Here is a 16,036-nt window from a genome sequence, read left to right on the forward strand (position 1 = left end):
AATTCATTAACCCGATCACTTAAAATCATTTGGTAAACAAATTGGTTGAATCAAATTCCATCAAAAGTTTATATTTCTTCGATTTTATTCAATTTTTACTCTACACAATAGAGAAACAATATTAGACTTTTTTTATTCCTAAAAATTTTCCGGAAAAATTTTGTTGGAATTTGTCACTTTTTTGATGTGAAATTACCAAAATGTTTTGTGGCAATAACAATTAGAATACGGATTTCACATAAAAATCATTATTCGAAATTATTAAACGTTCGTACGATTACATAGAAAAGTGAACATGCCTTTACTAAAATTTTTTTTTATTTTTTTGAAAGATGAATTTTAATGAAGCTTTTACTGTATTTCAAAATCCTAATATAGTGGGACAAGAACAGGAGTATGCCAACCAGATGCTCACCAGCATGATGGAAGAATCTCCTATAAATTTCATAGAAAATATTTTGAATTTAATCAATGACGATCAAATTCAAGATCGAGTTCGAATAAACGGCATAAAATTTCTTACTGTACCCCTCAAATCAGGCCAATCAACATTTACTTACAAATCCAAAATAAATATTCCGGAAGAAGTGATTCAGAACACGATAAACGCGATTGGTTCATTTCTTACATATCCCAAAGAGGTCAGCAGCGAAGCCGCCAAAGTATTTTGCTTTTATATCCGAAATACTTACAATGATCAAATAATTCTTTCGAGTTTAACGACATTACTACAAATAGTCACACCGGAGAAGAAGCCAGAAGAGAACGAACTCATACTCAACCTGTTTCGGCAGTCAACAAAAGAAAGATGGCACGGATTTGACACATTAGAGCTTATCGGCACTTTAATCAATATTTTATCGATCGAAACTCTTACGAAAGACTCAATCTCATCAATTCTGAGGTCCATTTGTCAAATTTACAGGGAACCGTTTTTAATTGACGAAAATACAAATTTAGATTTTGTTTCAACACTATTAGACCTTGGCTGGCATTATTCCGAAGATTTTCCCAAAGAATGTTCCGATCTTTTAACGAAACTCTCAACATCTTTTGCAATTATTTTGAATTATCCTGAATTTCCAGAAAATTCATTCCAATGTCTCCAGAAGTCTCCCTATTTCATCAAACTGTATAGAGGAAGGTACATGGAAGAGTATTTCAAGTTTATGTATGATAATCATTTAAATGAAATCCTTGGAATTATTTTTCAAATACTTTCGGAAGAAATAAATGAAGAAATAAACGACGAAAACAATCATGACAGATGGGATGATCCTATACAAGTATGTCGTAATTTAATATATGAAATATATCAGCAAAGACGTGAATTACTACAAGAACTGTTTGAACAATATGTTTTAGAACATATAAATGAAGAATCAACAGGAGAAAAATATGTTGCAAGTTTAATTAATTTTACTTTGTATACTGATACTTTTAATATGACTGATAATGATTCACAACAAAAGATTGATCAAAGTATTATCACTTCTCTGTTATTAAATGATCCAAATCCTTATATTCATAGAGAAGGATTGAGTTTGATGCAAAATAGAATTGTAAATAAACAAGTAAATCTAACAAACGAAGATTGTCAATTATTTTTGGAAGATTACATGTCAGATTTAAAGCCGATATCAAATGGAGGCTGCCAGTGTTTGAATGCGATGTGTATGAATGGAGATCCTGATGTTTCAAATCAAATTATATGTTTGTTGTTGCAACAAGCACAGAGTTCTACAAATACTGATAAAGTACAAAATATTTTGTTTGATGTAGCGAATTTGGTAACAAATGTACCTTTGGAAGTTGCGCAATCATTCATTTCTGATGTATTAAATTTAGTTTTGAATTTGGAAAATGATTCTGAATATTATGGTGCTTACGTCAAAATATTATATAAATTAATTATAAAATGCGGGCAAACAGTGGAACCAATTTATAATGAACTTGTTCAATTGATTGATGCATTGTTAAATAACGAAAGAGAAGATGATGCAATGTATATAATGGCAAGTTTGATTGAATCTTTCGGTGAAAATGTCCCTGATTTGATAAATTTGAGTATAAATAAATGTCTTGAAAGAATTCCTAATGCTGATAACTTCCAGAACCTCAGCGCTATTTGTACTTTGTTGTATAATGTTATAACAAATATTACTGATGAAAATAATCTTAATATAATCATTGAATCAGTAATGAGATACATAGATGAAGATGTAAAAGGTGACAATTTGTCACGTTTATATTCATTGATTTATTCAATTGCAAGCATCAATGGAGACGTGATAAAGAATCACGCGAATGAGTTATTCAGACTCAAAACAAATAATTACTTTGATTATATAACGAGAAGCAAAATTGATGTCGCAAGATTTGTTATAATTATGTGTCAATGCGTTGATATAAATAATATTCCTTCTTCTTTGCCGCAGTGGTTGAATATTGGAATTGATGCATGTATAAATATTGTGAAGTACTCAGGTACAAATACATCTGAAGAACAAAAAGTAGAAGCTGTCAATGGATTGATTGATATTTATGAAGCTGCAAATACATTCGGATTGATGGAAAATGTCACTACTATTTTCTTCTATATTTACAAGGATTTCGAGGACAGAGTTCCAGAAGAAAGAAAAGAAAGATTCCACATGTTATGTCCTCCTCCTGATGAACAGAAAACTCAGGCATTCGGTCAGTTTAAGGTATCTATTCTCCAATCATTTGCTCAGAAATAATCATTCTCTATATAATATTATTATGTATATAAAACAATTATTTATTATAGAAAAAAATTTTTTTTTCATATTCTATCTAGACTAAAATCATGCGAATAGTTATTCGACTAAAATCTGAGAATGTGACAATTTTAAGATCAAAATGATTCAAATCTTTCATTACGGCTCCCAAAAAACAATGACATTATTAAAAAATTATAGTGATGATTGAGCAAAATCAAAAATGATCCCCAGCATAGTATTTTTTCAATTAATAATTTTTCCTTTTGATATGAATTTCTAGTCATTATTTTCTTTGGCTTTGAAGGTTTTGGGTAGCTGAATCCTTTCATCAACATGCAGGAATCAGTTTGAATAGTCCAATACTGCTCAGGTCTGATTTATTGACACTCAAGTTTGTCAAGAAAGATTTTTTTGCCATTTTTCACAAATCACAAAAATTTTATGGCAAATTTAATACTTTCCCTGTAATTTTGAATTGTTGCATCCAAATATTTGAAAATATTTATATCATAGTTTCTGGCTATTTATCAAAAACTGACATCGTCGGTTTAAAATTAATGAGTGTTGACGAGATTATATACTCAGAAAAGTATTATGATGACGTCTATGAGTATAGGCATGTTACATTACCAAAAGAAATCAGCAGGAAAGATCCGAAGGACCACCTTTTAAGCGAAGAAGAATGGAGAGCTCTTGGCATCCAAATGAGCCCAGGATGGATCCATTATCACAGACATAATCCAGAGCCAAATATTCTCTTATTTAGAAGAGAACACCATGGAAATGTTCCGAAAGATGCCCTTTAAAATTTTGGATGTAGTCTATGCACAAGGAATCAGTATAACACAATTCCAATCATACAATGACTATAATACCTTGACATGTTTGTAATACATAAATCGCCATTTGATATATGAAATAATAAAATTTCATTTTGGAGTTTTATAAATCTTCTACATAATATGTTTGTCTATGTTATATACATTCTCAGCTAATTAATTGAAATTTTCGAAATAATTTTTTAATTATGAAAATAAATGCAATATGACATCATTTGTACCCTAAAAACATGGTCAACTAGCTATGGCGAAATTCAATGATCATTTAATTTATCATGAAAAGCACTAATTCTGGATCTTACACAATTAGGCATTGAAACACTAAAACATATATATATATATATAATAAGTATATCACCAATATCTGGTAGAAAGTGCCAAAAGTTTATAGGAAATTTTATATAATATGAAATTGTCTTGGCTCATGAGACAATTTCATTAGAAAATATATACAGTGAGGTTAGATACAAAATGTTTATTATTTATAATCAAAAAACAAAAATAAATTCTAAAATTTTCGAGCAAATTAGGCCAAAAATAGAAACAATCAATAAGATTTACAGTTATTTATCTTGGCTATAAGGTCTTTGAATGCTACTTTCAATGTTTCATTGGTCGATAAAATTTTTTGATTTTCTTCTGTTTTTTCACGAAGTTGTTGCTGAATTCTATTAAGGTTATTGGTTAAATTTTCATTTTCAATGCGAATTTTTTCAAGAGCTTGTTTTGTCAAATTTAATTGAAAATTATAATAATTTGCGGAGTCTGAGAGTCTCATATTTTGTTCCTTCAAACTATTGCACTCATTTATTTTCTGTTGTAATTCATTTTGATTAATATAAATCCAAGAACATTGTTGTTGCAAAGATTGATATTGATTTTCTAATTCATGAATTCTCTGGTTTTTCTTAGCGATTTCAGCACTATACATTTGAACTGTTTGGTTCATTTCCGAAAATTTATAAGCTTTATTGTTTAAAAGCGCTAAATTTTCTTGCTGTCTCTTTATTTTAGCCTTAAGATTCTCAATTTCCTGGTCTTTTTGAAGAATTATATTTTTATAATCAGAAGTCCGGCCAGAAAGTTCATAACCACAAATTTGTAGATTAAGTTTTTTAATTTCTCGATCTTTTATTTCGATTTGAGATTGAAGATCATTGAAAATATTCTGATTATGTTGGTATATGCTTTTCAAATTTTGATAATCAGCTTGTAGTTGCTGATACTGTTTTGTAAGAGCTTTGTTATTGCTTCTTAGCTGTTTGATTGACTGCATTGTCGCTTGATATTTATTTTTAGAAATAGTAATCATTGCGAAAAATTGAAAAAATGCAAAAAATAAAAAAATTGACAAAAATTTTGCTTGATAAGACATCTAGAAGATAATGATATAAAAAATATTGTTAACCTGATACAATTCAAAATCAAATGTTAATTACTTAAAAGATGAAAATTGTGAAATAATGAAAATTCATTACATAGATTAGACCTATAAATTTACTTATATTTTAATAGTTATTGAGTATATATCAAGGTTCCATCAAAATCCGTTTTCCACAACAACTCTAAAGAAAAAAGAAATGCCATAATGCGTCAAAATCGAAGAATCTTGATAATTCATTTCGAAAATAATATATTATCACGAGTATGATGTACTTTTTAGCATCAACAACGATAGTTCAAGGTATTTTGTGCGATGACCAACAAAATTGAGAACTCCTTTCAATACTAATTGGCGTGAACAAAAATTTAGAGGAATGAATATACGAGTATAAGGATGTCAATTCGGAAAATTGTTTTCATTTTAGGAGAATATAATTTTCCTTTTGGAAAATTTTAAAAATGAGACGCGCAGGATTCGAACTTTTTTAAAAGTTGATTTAAATATATTCTAGTGTGGTTTCTAAGGATAATATCATATTTAAAATAAGAATATACTAGTTTGGGTGGTATCAAAAGCGTCAATTCGCTCAGCGAAAGCTGAGCTAGCTTCGTTCTCGAAAGAATAGGGAAGGAGTGAAAGAGAGTGATACAGATGTTGACACATTCATATCATTTCAACAAATTTTGATCAAATTGAAATGCAATGAAATTCAATTCACTTCATATCCTTCAGTCAGTACATTGACATCCTTCTACATCACAATGATAACTCGTGCATCAATAGTTCTACAACTAACTCAGAAAAAACAAGATTTTTCCTTCCAGCTTACAGCTTTTAAAAAGTTTCGATGATAAAAATCACTCTACTCTTGTTTATCGATATGTTGTGATAGTAGGTAAACGTATTCTTATGGATATTAATAAAAATATTTTTACGAAAATCTGAACCAATTACAGAGTTATTCATAAAGTTTATGATAACTGTAATTACTTCATCTTTGTTTTATATTTGAATAAACAATTTAATTTAATTTGCATAATTTTTTTTAGTTGAAAGACAGGAAACTTAGTTGAGTTTGTATTATTTTTATCGTTCAATTCATTGTATATGTGAGTGATCCAGATATTTAAGATATTTAGAAAAAATTTATTACCCAGATTTTCCTTACTTTTACCACTCCCCATGTAATTTCTGGGGAAAACGATAATTCATTTTTTTTATGGATGAATAGATCGTTTTCCTAGAAAGGACCTCATATCTCTGGCTAAAAAGAGTGTCAGATCCTAAATAGATTATTGATCTAGTGTACAAATCCAATAAAAAGCCTATTTTTTGGCTTTTTTGGTGCTCATTTTTTCGAAGATCTACATGAATATGGGGAAACCATCGGATTTTTTTGGTTAACCCACATCTTCATGTAGTCTGGACTATCTTTCCTCGAAGGACCTCTTTACGGGTGTAAAAACTCATAAAGTTCTCAAAAGATTCATTCTCGATCTCCATGCTGAAAGAATTTACAATAAAAAAGAGATCTACGCATCAAACTACAGCCATAAATGAACTGAACCCCTAAAGCTCAGCTCTTAGTTTATCAAAAACGTCGAAATCCTTCTCATTGCAATCAAATTTTCTCAATAACTCATAAGAAAAATCGAATTTTGATTAAGCCGATGTTATAGGTATCACAAATACTACAAACTTGAGCAATATCGAAATTGCCAGCAAAAGTTTGAAATTGCATTGCTCATATTTGTTTTGTAAACTAAAAATCTGCTTATATTATTCATTAATTTTTTATATATTATTCATATACTTTAATAAAAACAATACTATTTCACCTTAAAAATGAATTTCATAAGTCAATATTATTTTTTTGAAAATGTATCAATTTTCGATTAAAACAACATGAGAATAAAATTTACGCAAAATTATTTTAAAAAATGGTTTTAAAAATTGACAATTGATTAAGAATAAGATTGGAAGAAGTTTTGAAGTTGAATTTTAAGAAAAAAAATTCGGATATTATTTATGGATCTAAGTAATCTGATATTTGAGTATCGGCACTATGCATAAAACATATATTTATAGTTTTTGGATTTTTATGATTTTAAATATATTCAAATTTGGCAATCCAATAGATTTTTAAAAAATAGGTAAATAAAAATAGATTACATATGCAGCAGATTTAGAACATGAAACAAATCTTATAGTGACCCAAAAAAAAAATTCATGATCCAAAAAAGAAAAAAATAGGCCAAATGGGAATCAAATCTTGGCATAATGAATCATTATGTAGGAAATTTCCACTACACTACACCGGCAGCTCAAAAATACCCTTGGTAGTTCTATTTAATAGCTACACCCAACGATAGGCGGTGTCCCCAGCTTTAGAGGGGTGGTAAAAGTAAGGAAAATCTGGGTAATTTGATTAACAAATTTTAATCAAAATAGCAAAAATCTATTTGATAGCTGTAAGCAAATAATAATTTCTATTTCAACCAAAATCACTTATTTTCATCTAAACGTATAAAATTGTCAATTTTATGAGAATAAATTTAAAATCTCATGAAATATAAAGGAGAGTAATATTTTTCAATTTTCTTTTTTTCTTTCTCTCAAATATTTTCTATTGGGAATTTTCTTGTTATCAAAAAATAATTTTAATATTTGTTTATTTCATTACATACAATAAAATTTTAAAAACTCTATTTCTTCACAAGAAAATTTTTATCCTTCATATGAAGAAACATTTTGTTCTCCATTTGATGCTGAGTCTAAATCTCGATTTTTGAATTTTCTTCTTTCCAAATTTCTTTTTTCCAAATTAGAAGTTTAATTCAAATTTTCAATAGTTTATATATTTTCTCAAACCGTCTTAGATTTTCTTACTTTTTGGGGATTTTCTTTCAAAATATACAAAAATAGTAATATCAATACATGTGTCTAATATACTTTAAAACCATCGTGATAAAATTGAAAAACGAAGAGTTCTTCTCTCCAAATTTTTTTCTAAATCAAAAAAATGAGATAAAAAAATACGTTTGAAAATTCATTTTTAGCATTTTAGGAATTTTCTAACTTTTCTTCCAAATTGACATCCTTAACGAGTATCATTTGCAGATTTTGCAGTACATAGTATTTAGCAAACAATTTTACTAGCTCTTTTGAATCATCTTACAAAAATCGATAATTCCGCTGAATTATGTAAAATAAAAATGTATTAAATAGCAACAAAATTATTCAAAAATGTAAATTGAATGGACATACTATAACGGTATAGAAATATTCATCTTTCAAAATTGAAAAATTAGTAAAAGGATCGATATTAAATATACCTTAAATTCTCGGTAATTCCAATCCTCACAAATTTCGATAATCTTGATTTGATAACATTACATATCGTATACACAATTAGTATAATTTGTATTATTAGGTTAAGATATTATTAATGATGCAATTATGACCAAAACGTTGAGTTCTAAATTCTTTGAAATATTATATTTTTGAATGATCTATTTGCAAAAAATTGGTTGATAGATTATATATTTGTAATTGGTTAAATATTTTTGAATTTTTGTATCTTAAATTGAATGTCAGAACAATTAATTTGAAGGATCTCATAGAAATTATATTCGCTAAAAAACCCGCAATGACGAGTAGAACATTTACATTTATGGTTCTACCTTTCAGATCTTTAAAATCATTATATACTGATTTTGATTCAAAAATAGTTTCTCAATTTATTTTACTCATTATTTTAAAAATAGACACGTCAATTTATCGCGGATCCTCATCAGTAAGAAACAGAGTATTTAAACAATGAAAAATGAAGTTCAGTCCAGTAGATGATGCAAAGTTGATTAAGCTCGTATCCAAGATGGATAAAGTTGATTGGGTAAAAATATCCCACAAGATGAAAAACAAGACACCAAGACAATGTCGAGAACGGTGGAATAATTATTTGAATCCCGAGCTCCATCAAGTTGAATGGAGCGAAGAAGAGGACACCTTGCTCATTAATAAATTTAATGAAATAGGTGCACATTGGAATGAAATTGCAAAATTCTTTAAAGGAAGATCGGGCAATAACGTACGGAATAGATTTTTAACTCTATCACGACGAAATAGGAAGAATAAGAATACACAAAATCATAAAGAAGAAAGTTCAGATGACGGAAGTATTAAAGAGCTCAAACCAGAAATGATAGAAGAAAAGAAGATACACCCAGGAAATAGCTCAAACTTCCAAGACATTATCGATATGGTGTTCAAAAATGAAGGAGTTATCGATATTTTCGAGAAACGGGAAGGCGAAGATCAATTCGCGTTTGAATTTATTTAATTTTCTATGTTATGTAAATTAACTATGTAATTTCGTGCTATATTTAAATTTTTTAGCATTTGAAATGTCTGTTTTTTGTGAGAATTATTAATTACAAAAATTTGAATGAATATTGAATAAAAAGAATTGTTTAATAGAATATATATGGATTACTAAATAATTTTTCGATGAAAAGATTTTGAAATATACGATATTTATTCAATTATTTGTATTAGATTATCAAATTTGCGAAATTCAAAAATCAATTTTTAAAGGTCAAGAAGTACTTAATGTTTATAGTGATTTCATGAGAAGAATTTTTTTATATTCAAATCAGATCGAAATTTAAACATTTGTCAGTTATATTGTCTCATTTATTACATTATAATATTCAAAATAAATTCAATAATATAATTTATTCAAAAAATAAGTTCTGAAAAGATATAATAAAAATTGGGAATTTTGAAAATAACAAAGTGAGACTGTTATTAATCATTTTTCATTTTTAGGAAAAATATATTTGAGCGACCATCTTTCTTCACAACATTGTAATATATATAAGTTTGCCTTTTGCATTCCTAAAAATATTTTTGATTTTGAATGATTAGCGGTTTTATAAATTTCAACATACAAAAAAATATATTTCATGGTATAAGGTATCTTAACTTTTAAAATTCATTTATTTTTAACGGCTTAGATTCGGAAATTTTGAATAATACTTTTCAAAATTGGAAGTCTCATCACACTTTTCAATGCTCGATTTTTAAAAACTGTTTAAAAATGGAGCATATATTGAAATAGTTTAGAGACTAAAAATTACCACAGACTATTTCAGAGGATTGAGTTGCCACTCAATCCTCTGAAAAGTCTGAGGTAATTTGCAAAGTTTTTATTGCATCACAAAAATTTCATATCAGCTATTAAAATCTACTATCCTATTTTAATACAATCCTATGATATCAATTTTATAACTTAAGATTCGTTCTATTCAAATCAATTCTAAATGTTCAAAACATATAATCCTAAACCGCACCCAGTTGTTGGGCTATATTTTCCGATTTCATCGGATTTTTGACTGTATTTAATTAATGGTTCAACTTATGTACCTAATATCTCCTAAATCTTCACATCTATATGTAAATCGTAAACTCTTAACTTGTCATTTCTTTTTTCATTCAAAGCTTGATTATCCAAATTAAAATACATAACTTTGTATTTAAATTTTATTCATAAAATACTAAATGTAAGCATTTCTTAAATAAAAAATCTCCTATCCATTTCTTTTCATTGATTTTCACAATGATTTTGATTCAAATTTCTCAGATATTCATTGCAATCGGATTAAAATATTATTGTATCATTAAATTTTCTTCAAAATCCTATCATTGCAATTATTGACTCTCAAATTTTCGTTTCATTTCGAGTTTTTTAGCCAGATGATATATATTCCTCCTCATTAGTTATTCAGCCTATTTTCCTCATAAAATAGCAGATTTCCTTTTCAAAATCGAAATCCACTCACGCCAGTCACAACGAAATATTCAAAAATTGAATGATCAAATTATTTTTGAGATGAATTTCCTTTTAATATTTGTATAAATAATGAATAATTTCGCATAATTTTTCCCCGAATCATTTATAATTTGAGAACGACGATAAGAATCAAAATCTATTCAAATGTTCATTTTTTTAAATAAATTAATTTATTTGCTTCTCAAATCTATCTCATTCCAGAATACCTCCTTTTACAAAATTATTCAATTCAAATTCGATTATGTACTTTTGAATTATCCCAAACCAGTTTTTCTCAAAAAATAGTTATACCAAATATGTTTTCCGATCAAAAAATATATTCCTCTAGCATGTTTCCAGCAAATGTCTGTCAAATAATATTTCCCTCAAATCAATAAAATTTTTTAAATTCATAACTACAAATGGATATTGGATTCGGCGATCCTAGTTTGTCTAGCACTCAACTCAGACAAAAAGCCTATTCTGTAATAAAGAACAGTGATAGGCCCCTAGCAAGTAGTGAAATTGAGAAATGGATTAGAAACAATGATTATGATCTTTGGTGTAAGGTTTCCAACAAATGCAAAGATTATGTTCGTGTCATATTGAGCCAAACAAGAGGACGTATCATTGCCAAGTTTAAAGCCCTCAAACCTGTTCCTGGTATTGATAAGCGCTCAACTTTTTACGGACTCTACGGAAGGAGCTATCCGGCAGATGCATGGGCAACACTATCTGATGGATCAAAGCATAAGCCGAGACATCATGATGATGAAGATTTTGAAGAAAAATATCAAAATGCCAAAGAGGAAGTATCACAGTATAGCGATGATTCCCAAGATTCATCTGCCCAAATATCGGAATTACCAAAGAAGATATCTCCAACTCCAGTAAAACCAAAGGAAAGAATTCTCCTACCTCCGTTACCCCCGTTCAATGCAAATCTGGCAAATCCTTCTATACTCCCATCAGTTTTACTTCCAAACCTTTTCTTGCAGCCATCAAATATCAACCAAGTTGGCGTATTGCTTAATTAATTTTATGGCTTTGTTTTCTTGTTAAATGTTTCACACTTGTTAATTGCCCTCTTTTTATCCCGATTAAATTTCCTATTTGAATAAATTTTTTAAATTTGTGAGAAGCTTCAGCTACCCAATTCAATTTGTATGACATTCAAACGATATGAATTAAATGCCAGAAAAATATAACCTCGATTAGATATTTATAAATAAAATGTAATATGTAGTTTTTTTATTTTTAATTTATAAAATTACCGTGTGAAATTGGTGACAAATCACCTCTCAAAAATCAACTTTATTGGTTTTGTCTTTATGTCTTCATAACACTGATTTAAAAATGTATGTAAATAGATATTATCAACCTTTTTATGTAAAAATGCCTTTTTATTGAATACATCAGCGTGGCTTATTGGTTTAATCAATTATCTATCAATGAATGAGATAATAATACATTTTTATTGCGGATTATATCCTTACTGATTGATTTTACTGTATTTAATCGTGAAAATAATTTTATATAACGAGTTTTTTGAGCATCAGCCATTCATCATTTATCACTTTATTGTTTAGTGGATATATAAACAGGTTCTCACTTCTAGCAGCATTTCTATCGTCATGATCAACAAAATCTTTTGTCTAATGAAATACAACTATATTTTGATAGCCTACCAGTTGACGTACATTGAAAGGAAGTCATTATGCATCGCTTGGACAAACATAGAAAAATTGAAAAAAAAAATACAATCAATTTGGAGATAATTATTTCGGGGTAATATTTGTTGGCTCAAATAATGACCAAATAACTATAATTGGCATAATCCAAAAACTTCGGATTTCATAAAGGAATAAAAAAAAATGGATCAAGCATCCCTTATCCCAAGCAATAAAAGGAGTCCGGTTCCAAGTATCATATATGTGTGTACAAAGATATTCCCAATACTTACGTTCTTGAATTTAGTATTTTTGAACCCAATTGTTCAGATTATTGTTTTCATTTTAGTTTCTTTAGCAGATTTTTGGTTAACAAAGAATGTTTGTGGTATGCAACTTATTGGGTTACGCTGGTACTTTGAATTTCAAGCAAATGGGAAGTTAGCTTTAAATTTTTATTCAAAACCAGATCCATTTGTTCCAACCGAGCAAGATTCTAATACATTTTGGATGCTATTTATAACAGAAATTATTGCATGGGCTGTAATAGCAGTAGTTGAGCTATTTCTCCGCAGTTTATTACTATTCTTAAATTCTACAATAATAATGCTAATCCAACTCTTCAATTTCCTTCTATACGTTAAAGTGCATAAATTAGCAAAAGAAGCTATGGAAAGAGAAGTTTTACATCAAATACAAGGGGAAGCTGTTAGTTTTCCTATGGCAAAATCTGATTACTCAGAAGAAGAAACAGTTGATGAACCAGTTGATCCTGATATATTGAATAAAATCCAAATCAGTGACTCGGAATCAAATGATCAACCAGATACAAACCAAAATCCTGATCAAGATAATCAGCCAAGTGTTTAAGTTTATTTTTTATAGTTTTTATTATTCTTTATACAGATTTATTGTTTCTATTAAATATTCTTTTTTCATTAATTGTAGACATGGCTTTACATATTGTGGCAGGCGCCTAATTTGAAATTTTAATTGTTTAAATTTCTTATTTCTAAAATTATTTCTAAAAATGTAAATTCTACAATAACAAATGATAAATGATCTACAATTACATTGCATACAATTGCTATATTAGCAGATATTGCATGAATGTTAGAAATATAGAAAATAAAATTTTGGATATTATTAACATACAAAGAATTTTATTACTCATATATATTGAAAGACAGATAATAAAAGTATTAGAATAACTTCTGCTCTTGAAGGAAAGGAATTGTATACCAGTCTGGAGCACCAATGAATTTAGCAACAGTTCCGTTTTCACTTACCATTATAAAACTATTTGCATCAACGGGAGTTGCACAAATTGGTCGACTTCCGAATAAATTTCCTATATCTTCTGTATGTATTCTTTCATTGATATCTTCTGTATCAGTGATCCTGCATATCAAAGTATTGCCTGTTGAAGTTGTAATTAAGAAGATTTCGTGGAATAATGGTCTGATAAATTCAAAATTAGAATTACTGAAGGAAACAGTTGCAAGAGGAATTAACTGACCAAAATTATAAGATATTAGTGAATTATTTTCTGTACAAACAAGAGTTTTTGAATTGATCAAAGAAATATTTTTCAATTTTGCTGCTGATTTGATAAACTTTGCAGATTGTAGTACAATTTCCTTTCCATTGATTGAGCAAAGGCTAATGTTATCAAAATTCTCTGAAACTGCAAAGAAATCCTTATTTTCAATGTAAATCAATTGCGAGTAATTTTGAGATTCTTGCTCGTTAGGTTTTTGGAATATATCGCCAAAAATGAGCTTTGATTGAGTACTGATAACCAAAACGAAATTCAAAAGAATTGAAGCTGTTGGAGGTGTTGGGGAAGATAATTCCCACAAGTTTTGTATATCTCCGTTAGATTTAAGCATCTGTGTTGAACAATCTTTCTTGATTAAAATGTAATTATCAACATCAAAAGGAATAACATGAGAAATATCAGTTAGCTCTTTGTTAACTATTGTAAAACAGTTGGAATTTACAGTGATAATAGATAATATTCCGGTATCAAAGTATAAAATAAATTTATTTTCGGCTGATCGCTTAAAATCGATAATCATGCCATATTGGATAATTTTATCGTAAAGAGGGGTTAAATTTTCTGTGGAATATGCGAGTAAATTTGTATTCGAAATAAAAACTACGATATTATCACTATTTTGTGTTGCAAATGAATAAACAGGGATAAAATTAAGCTTATCTCCGAATAATGCATATGAAAACAATCTACCCATTGGTCTTTTCCATTGACTATCAATAGGTAAAGAATTCATATTATAAAAATGAACTAGAGAAGATAAAAAATTATTATTTATATTCTGACATGCATTACCAGAAGTTGTTTTACTATCTTTCATGAGTTTTATCACTCGAAGTTGAAAATTAGGAACTCAAAAGGGGCTTTAAATTGTTCAAAATGTATTGCAGTAAATATTAAATGATTTACTCGCTTATTTTCATAGATGTTTTCATTCATAATGTTATTGGTCAAATTATATGAAGGTGTGCATTATAATGGATGATATTAGTGATTGCAAGCTTGCAATTATTCTGATCTAGAACATATCTATCATTAACAAAAAAAAAGTATGAAAAATGTAAATAGAATATTTATAAAATGCATCTATGCCTGATTCTGATTCTGCATATTGCTTTTCTTTTCTTTCTTTATTATGATATCTTTGCATTCAGCCCGACTTCAATAATAGCGGAATTAAAATTCATTACGCTATCATGGTGCACTGTTAATATTGCAAACTAGAAAAATTATTCGAAGGACTTTCTACATGTAATTAAATGGTTTACTTTCTTGTGAGTTGCAATAATCTTGCTAATTAGGATAGTTTTTGGGTCATTATTGATTTTGTAATTTAATCGTCGTCGTTATCGATTTTGTAATTTAATCGTTATCGTCTTTTTCTAAACGTGCATTTTTTGCTTTCGGAGCTATTGAACATACATTGGCCCTTACCAGCAATTGAAAACTATTTTTCATTATCAACAATTACATTACTCCGAGTTATTCATCAATCAATGAAAATCGGTATATAGTCCATACTTCAATTTACAATATTGGCAAGTCCAATTTCACTTGGCATATTTAACTCATATAGAAAAACCAGTTGGAATCGGCAAAATTATCTTTAATTCCATACATAAGAAAAAAAAATTATAAAGTTCTTCAATAATAGGAAACTAATAGTTTAAATAGATTTACAAGTATCGCCCATCTACTTTTGATATAATTCACATATTAAATGTAGAAAACTGGTTTAAAATAAATATTTCAAAAGTTCGAAAACGATTTATGAAAAAATAACGTGATGACATTTACTAAATTTGCTCTGTATTAAAGTATCGATGATAGAAAGAGCATATTTTGTAAATATTTCAAAAATATTTAAAAGTCGGAGAAATTGTATTGTAATGTACTATAATTATGTTACAAATCCGATTCAATACTAATCCTTCGCTATTGAAGTTGTTTTGAGAAGATATTCTCTAAATTCTTGATAAATCTTTAAAATTTAGAGTAATCGTTTTGT

At 28.2% G+C, this 16,036-nt stretch overlaps 7 protein-coding genes across 7 annotated transcripts, besides 1 other annotated feature; 5 read left to right on the plus strand and 2 right to left on the minus strand.

The window, feature by feature from the left end:
- Positions 1-332: 332 nt before the first annotated feature.
- On the plus strand, positions 333-2,947 carry TVAGG3_0775230 (armadillo (ARM) repeat-containing protein family; the record flags this gene model as incomplete). The annotated part of the gene is made up of 1 exon (XM_001320059.1): positions 333-2,741. The coding sequence occupies one exon, from the start codon at positions 333-335 to the stop codon at positions 2,739-2,741; it is 2,409 nt and encodes an 802-aa protein (XP_001320094.1).
- A 351-nt stretch (positions 2,948-3,298) lies between these two features.
- TVAGG3_0775240 (cyclin-dependent protein serine/threonine kinase activator protein) lies at positions 3,299-3,936 on the plus strand (the record flags this gene model as incomplete). The annotated part of the gene is made up of 1 exon (XM_001320060.1): positions 3,302-3,550. The coding sequence occupies one exon, from the start codon at positions 3,302-3,304 to the stop codon at positions 3,548-3,550; it is 249 nt and encodes an 82-aa protein (XP_001320095.1).
- Positions 3,937-4,042: 106 nt separating this feature from the next.
- Positions 4,043-4,902, minus strand: TVAGG3_0775250 (uncharacterized protein; the record flags this gene model as incomplete). Its single annotated transcript, XM_001320061.1, has 1 exon — positions 4,131-4,532. One exon carries the CDS (start codon positions 4,530-4,532, stop codon positions 4,131-4,133), a length of 402 nt encoding a protein of 133 aa, XP_001320096.1.
- A 3,891-nt stretch (positions 4,903-8,793) lies between these two features.
- TVAGG3_0775260 (RNA polymerase II transcription regulator recruiting protein) lies at positions 8,794-9,309 on the plus strand (the record flags this gene model as incomplete). The annotated part of the gene is made up of 1 exon (XM_001320062.1): positions 8,794-9,309. The coding sequence occupies one exon, from the start codon at positions 8,794-8,796 to the stop codon at positions 9,307-9,309; it is 516 nt and encodes a 171-aa protein (XP_001320097.1).
- Positions 9,310-11,222: 1,913 nt separating this feature from the next.
- Positions 11,223-12,004, plus strand: TVAGG3_0775270 (uncharacterized protein; the record flags this gene model as incomplete). Its single annotated transcript, XM_001320063.1, has 1 exon — positions 11,223-11,837. The coding sequence occupies one exon, from the start codon at positions 11,223-11,225 to the stop codon at positions 11,835-11,837; it is 615 nt and encodes a 204-aa protein (XP_001320098.1).
- Positions 12,005-12,668: 664 nt separating this feature from the next.
- On the plus strand, positions 12,669-13,377 carry TVAGG3_0775280 (Golgi APPARATUS membrane protein TVP23 family; the record flags this gene model as incomplete). The annotated part of the gene is made up of 1 exon (XM_001320064.1): positions 12,675-13,340. The coding sequence occupies one exon, from the start codon at positions 12,675-12,677 to the stop codon at positions 13,338-13,340; it is 666 nt and encodes a 221-aa protein (XP_001320099.1).
- Positions 13,378-13,672: 295 nt separating this feature from the next.
- TVAGG3_0775290 (uncharacterized protein) lies at positions 13,673-14,764 on the minus strand (the record flags this gene model as incomplete). Its single annotated transcript, XM_001320065.1, has 1 exon — positions 13,673-14,764. One exon carries the CDS (start codon positions 14,762-14,764, stop codon positions 13,673-13,675), a length of 1,092 nt encoding a protein of 363 aa, XP_001320100.1.
- A 575-nt stretch (positions 14,765-15,339) lies between these two features.
- Positions 15,340-15,557: a mobile genetic element.
- Between the last annotated feature and the right edge of the window lie 479 nt (positions 15,558-16,036).

The sequence above is a fragment of the Trichomonas vaginalis genome, chromosome III (assembly GCF_026262505.1).
Source record: "Trichomonas vaginalis G3 chromosome III, whole genome shotgun sequence".
In the NCBI taxonomy this organism is placed as follows: Eukaryota; Parabasalia; order Trichomonadida; family Trichomonadidae; genus Trichomonas; species Trichomonas vaginalis.